The following is a 6411-nucleotide window of genomic DNA, read 5'->3' on the forward strand; positions in this document are numbered from 1 at the left end:
TCGAACCTTTTCACGTCAGTTTTTTTTAAACGAGTTACTGAGCAGATAGAACTTGGCAGTTTTAGAGTAGCGTTATTACACGAAAACAACCGCCTTGCGGCACGTTTGCAATTATTTTTTCTTTTGCTTTTTAACTCCTATACTGCTAGGTTTTCTCAAACATTCTTTCTTGGAACATTAGACAATATCGGGAATGGCGGTGAAGGGATTAAATACTTAAGTAGTTACACATGATTTATAGTATCAACACGTGTGCCATAAACTGTTTTCGAAGATCGTCCTCCAAGAGATACTATTACATTCCAGTCCAACGACTTTTTGTTTCAACAAATCCTCCGTAACTCTTACATGTCGAAAGCTTTGTAACAACAAGTTTACTTTGAAATGAATATGGGTTATGTATGCGTTAGCATTTTCAGTGTATAAAGAGAAAGGTTTCACCTACACACGTTTAAGAAACGAAGAAATGCATAATATAAGAGCAAAGTTGAAGTGCTGGCAAGCATGTATAAAAACACACACACGCACAAAAAACAACAACAAAAGACAACAACAACGAACAAAACAAACAAATGAACCATCATCTAATCAATAGCGGTGCCAACCTCTAATAGTTGATATTCATGTAATCGTCTTTATCGCTCTCCAAGCAACATATTTTATAAAGGCCCATGCAGAATCTTGCTATAAAATTTGCATGATATCAATTGGAGTAGAAGGGTAGTATAGTAGCGACTTAGTATAATAATAACACAACAACTGCGTGCAAAGTAGTCCTGTTAACATAATTTTGTTTTTATTGTTAACGCGCACATGCACAAGCCGCTTGTGAATAAACGTTAATTTGTCTGCACTTAGTTCATAACTCGACGTTCTGTCATGTCTCTACAGTATAAACTTCAACTCAAACTCATTAGATCTCGAGAAATTAATTAAATGAAAGCCATCCCCACCCTCACCCCTCAAACACTGCCTTCACTACCTGGTCCTAGACTTGTCTCAGTCTCTCTGGCTGGACGATGGGTTGAAGGTAATTCCTGTGTGACTTGATTCGTGTTATACGTTGTCGTTGATGAACTTTCCTTCTTGGCTTCATTTTCGTCCCACGCACACACACACTCACACACACATATCCCCACACACCCACCAAAATACACCCTTCCCTCCCCCCCCCCCAACGTTTCCATCATAATCCCGGCCTAATGTCCCATTACCTCCAACCTCAAAATAAACAATTTTGCCCATTTTATTGGTTCTGATCATTTGTATATGCCATACTAATCACAGCAGCTTAATTCTAATTGACTACTTTTTTCAAAATAACCCTAATCATTTTTTGGTAGAAGACAATCTAAGTAATACTATGTAAGCACTGATCTGATCTTTACTAATTTGCCTAATTTTTGCACATGTAGATGGTTTGTTTTTAATCACTAAAGGTAGGTAATTACATTTTCTTTACTTTATCCAACAAGTTCGGGTGGCTGAGGGGAAATTATTTAAAATTAGTTCGAGAGTTTGAAGGGGATGGTAGTGTTAAAAAAACCCCAACAACTCCAAAATAAAACCAAAAAAAACACCACAAAAAAAAACAAAAAAACAGGAGGTCGTCTTCGTGAAATCAGCTCACTGTCGCTCACATTACTGGATCGATTGTGTCGGTGGTTATTCGGCTGTCGGTTGAGAGGGGACAACGACGTCACCAAACATCTAAAATAGAATAAAAAGTCACCTTCAATGATTTCGAATGCCTTTTAACTAATATTTGTGAAATGCAGGAATGCGCCTTTGCTGCAAGACCTGCTCCATTACTCAATTCTCGGGCCTGGTAGTTGGGTGGTGAAGTCTTTAGCTCGGAACAGGCAACTTGAGCAACAGTTAATTCACAGTCTTGCAAAGTTGTATCTGCTCAATTCCTAGTTTAGAAAAAAAAAATGACGCAAAAAATTTTGAGTTTCACAATAACATTTATGTCATGTTTAAAAAAAAAAAGCAATTCCTTTAATATTTAAAAAGTGACTCCGAATATTCTTTCGATTTTGATAGACAAGATAGAGCATTTGTTTTCTGACCTCAAGGTATCTCGAATCTCGTTACGGCCCAAAATGTTAGACAGAACTTCGTAATTTTGAGGTAGTGTTATGTATTAGAAATGTTTTTAGAGCTGTGAGCTGTGGGCTGCATGACCTTGAATCCAGCTTTAACTCTTTTTATACGGCCGTCAGTTTTGCTGGCTTATTTTTGGTGAAACCAATAACTTCACTTGTCAAAACATTTGTCGAGCACCCGACTCCACCACGTCGTGAAACAAATCTACCAAACCCTAGCCTATCAATCTTATAGATAAATAATAACATTGCATATTTACTACTTGGATCATTCATTGTTGCGCTTAAGTTTGGTGTTTATCTAATGCAAATAGGTTAAAGTGAGGCGTGACTAAAGGGAAGTTAGTGATGCTGAAAACCCAGATGACACAATTGATTTCTCACAAAGGAGCCGCTTGCACTGTATGCTTCTCAGGAAGTTGAGTTTGTTTCAGAAAGCTCTCAGGTCTGATGGGGTAATAGTATAGATTGTGAAGCGCCTAGAGCTTGCTGTTGAGCGGGGATTTGCTCTATACAAACGCTATCTATCTATCTTACAAAGGAGAAAGAGCCTTCTACATGATGAGTTAAATAACCGAAACCGTGCTTTAAATTAAAGGGACGAGCACAATTAATTTCCAATAAACCTGCTGAAGAACGATCTTTGACGGAAACGTGCAATGCAAACTACAATGTCTTGTGTTGAGGATTTTCATACAACCTTTTAAAAAAAATATTTCATCAACAAACACGTCGGTATTTACGTATTTTTGTGGTAAAATCAGACGCTCCTCAAAATAATTAAATCGAAGACAACGACATTTTTCTCTCCTCTGGGGCAACTTTTATCTATCTTTTTCAGCACATCACTTTTTTACTCCGCCTTTCACCGAAAACCATTGTTCAAAGGCACATAAATGTAATTTTGCAGTTTCCAGGAACTCTTAAGCTTTGGAAATCACTTCACTTTGACAGTTATTTTCTCACGAGCTTTACCTCTGACAAAAGACGACCCCTTTCTCCTTAAATTGCAAATATCTCGAAATCAGTTTTTAAAGGGATTTTTTTCCTCTAACAAGAATACAAGTGTACAAACTTTAAGATGATACTAATAGCTCCATTTACTAAAAAAATATTTAAAAATTTTAATTGACCAGCGCCTGGTTCCACCTCGTCTTGATATTTTTTTCTTCTGTTTTACTCTACTTCAGTCGCAGTGATGGTTCTGGAAGAGGGTGAGAGCTTCGCCAAACCTGTGGCCTTCCTGACCAAGGGGCAAACTTTTGGGGTGAGTAAATGTGTCTTTAGTTTAGATAACAGTTTTATGGCACCCGCAACGCAATAAAGTCATATGAGTGCCGACGATTAGAGGTGTTACAAGAGAGTAACAAGCACAAAAAAGAAGGGGGTGGGATAAGGAGGATAGGTGTTTGATAGGAAAGAAGGAGCAAACCTCACCAGAGCACCAGCAAAACACCCGCTGAATGTTTCAACAGCACAGCGATTGTGTTACTTGTGATGATGAGTAAACACTTTGGTCGATCTAATTGATCACTGTTGTGAGCGTCCTTCTGTTTTTGTTGTTACAGTTCTGTTGTTGTTGTTGTTGTTGCTATTATTGTTGTTGTTGTTTTTGTTGTTGTTTTTGTTACGGTTATTCTTGTTATTCTTGTTGTGACGGTTATGTTGTTGTTGTTGTTGTTGTTGTTGCTGTTCTTGTTGTTACCGTTGTTGTTACTGTTCTTTTGCCTGCTCCTGTTAAATGCTTTAGCCTAAAACAAATTTTATCTCCTTTTTTTATCTTTTAAAAGGCCTAAACAAATTTTTAAATATTTTTATCTTTGAAAGGCGAAGTCCTGGGCATGTGTTTCAATATAAAGGGGAAGGTATCTTGAAAACCTGTAGTAAAATATTATTTACTGATTATCTCCCTTAGGAGCTGGCGATCATCAACCGGAGTGCCCGTCAGTCATCAATTATAGCCAGAGAGACGTGTCAATTTCTCACGATTTCAGTGGATGTAAGTTGTCTTTAATACCTCTACATTTCAATTACTATTTCTGTAGATATAGATAGTTTTAAATCCAGTGTAATGTATTTATTATTTCTATGGATGTAAGTAATCATAATTGTGGTGTAGTGGGAAGGCGTTTCACGGTCACGCACAGAAGGCCCGAATTCGATTCCCATGTGGGGAGACTTTATTTATGAGTATCTCGGTATTTTATCTAGGACATTGCATCCCTTCAGCCTGGGTAGGGTGGTCTTGACAGGCAAGGTTGCGGTTCGCCTTCAAGTTGGTCAAAACCGTGTCGATGGAGGGGCAAAACCTACCAACATTAAAGGAAATTTTGTTACGTACTTGGAGAGGGGAAATGGGCCATTGTGATTTTGAGATACGGTGTTCGCCTCTCTTTCAATAAGTCCTGGCTTCGAATACTGACAGTGACGGGAAAAATGTTCTTCTCTTAAAAATGTTTCTCCTTTCATCATCCTTGCTCTCTAATCATGCTCTTTCGTCTGCTTTCGTTTGCACATTCTAACCCCCCCCCCCCTTGCCCCCTCCTCTGGGCTCCTAACTCTTTCTGCTTTTGCGCTTATATGACTTGACCTTATGCAGTTTAGAGGGCCATAAAACACTTACCAACACGGACAGGGGAATGGCTAATTAAAGGTAGCGGCACGTCATATCAGTAATTGTTTAATTACAGGTTGATAAAAAAAAACAAAAAAAAACTGTACAACTTTTTCTGAATATTTTGCACAAAAATTGTTCTAGAATGCTATAATTTGAAACAGACATAATTCATTCAAAAGGAACATGTTTGACATGAAATCCACGATCCACGAAGAAGAAACTTATTTTGAAAACGGAAATAGCTAACAGAAAACCCCCCCACCCAAAAACACAAAGTTCACCAATTTTTAAAAATCTTGAAATGGAAGTCGTGAAAAGATTGGTTGACTTTTTCTTTAGTTTCTCTTTGACATTTGATTTTCCATCCCTGTAACATTTAAACAATATTCAGTTTCTTTAATAGAGTTTAAGAAAGTAACGATTTCATTCTGGAATTCCTAGAAGCAGTGCTCTATATGCCCTCCTTTGGACTCGACACATTTCTAACGCGTCGTTCAAAATGTTCAAAGGCACCCACCACACACAAGGACCTGCTCAACCATGAGTGTTTAAAGCCACATGCACTGTACTTATTCAGTATGAAGAGGCTTCAAGGGACAATATGAAGTGGGGTGTCCAATAGACAGTATTTTTTTTAGTTGACATATCCCGCAGGGTGAAAATGGGCTTCGCACTAAACCAAATGCCATCGAGGAAATGGTCACGCTTTTCAAGACAATCGAAGAATCATGAACACTTTGCCTTGCTCTGATCCATGTCATCTCTGACTAGCGAACATGAAAATGGTACAGTCGTAGGTTTAGGTCTGCCATGAGAATACTGAGTGTCGAGGTGTAGGAAAGTCCTAGCTGCAGATAGTCTACGAACAGACGTCTCATGGGACTCAACTACTGAAATCTGCACCCTGGTGACGTTTAAAGGGCTGCGCATTGTGCGTGTTCGACCTGAAGTGGTAATCTTTAAAGGAAATTTTTAGTTCAGATTTGTTATAGATCCAAACTGACGGAACTACTCTACTCATGACACCAACGGTATTGAGGGCACCTAAGCTTTCTTTCGATGCCGTGCGCTGAACTTACGAAATGTCAGGGATGGTGAGTTTGTGGAGAGGTAATGTTCAATACAAAAAGCTCTCTGCTCTTTACTAAACTTAATCATGATCTCAGCAGGCAAAAGAAATTTGGGAAAAATAACGTCTGCAGACTTCTGTTGACTTGTTAGATTGATGTAGCTTGCAATATGGCGCGATTGTTGCAGCTTTTAGTGGTGCGTCATGCTACGAAAATGGGGACAAGGTTGAAAATGGGTTGTTTTTTTAATGTGTCATATAAAGCAAAACCATTCAATGGACTTCTCTAAAATGAATATCTGACAAATTTCTTTTGACTTCCAAATTTTATGTTCCAATCTGAAACGATAAACTTCAGAATAGAGGAAGATATTTACAAAACAAGTTGTATAGGTTTTTTGGGGATCACCCTGTATTTGTGCAATTATTACATGGGCTTACAAATCATGTTTGTCTCACCATTTGGGAATGTCATCTTTGTGTTTGAGCACAGGTAGATTTGTATTAGGAAAATGTTTTGAAGTATGATGTGTACGTATGTTTGCGAAAAATATAGTCTTCTTCCTCTTAACTGAAAATATCGACACTGAAAAAAAAGAAGAAAAATTTTGGTATTT

General features: G+C 38.1%; 1 protein-coding gene across 1 annotated transcript in view; it reads left to right on the forward strand.

Annotated features, from left to right (window-relative positions):
* The window catches only part of LOC101860311, a gene marked incomplete in the record, with an annotated part of 23201 nt that overhangs the window by 544 nt on the left and 16246 nt on the right, over positions 1-6411 (forward strand). The window contains 2 exon segments of the mRNA XM_013079180.1: positions 3299-3375; positions 4024-4107. Of these exon segments, the coding sequence (XP_012934634.1) occupies positions 3307-3375; positions 4024-4107 (153 nt within the window).

The sequence above is a fragment of the Aplysia californica genome, unplaced genomic scaffold, assembly GCF_000002075.1.
Source record: "Aplysia californica isolate F4 #8 unplaced genomic scaffold, AplCal3.0 scaffold00042, whole genome shotgun sequence".
Taxonomy (NCBI): Eukaryota; Metazoa; Mollusca; class Gastropoda; order Aplysiida; family Aplysiidae; genus Aplysia; species Aplysia californica.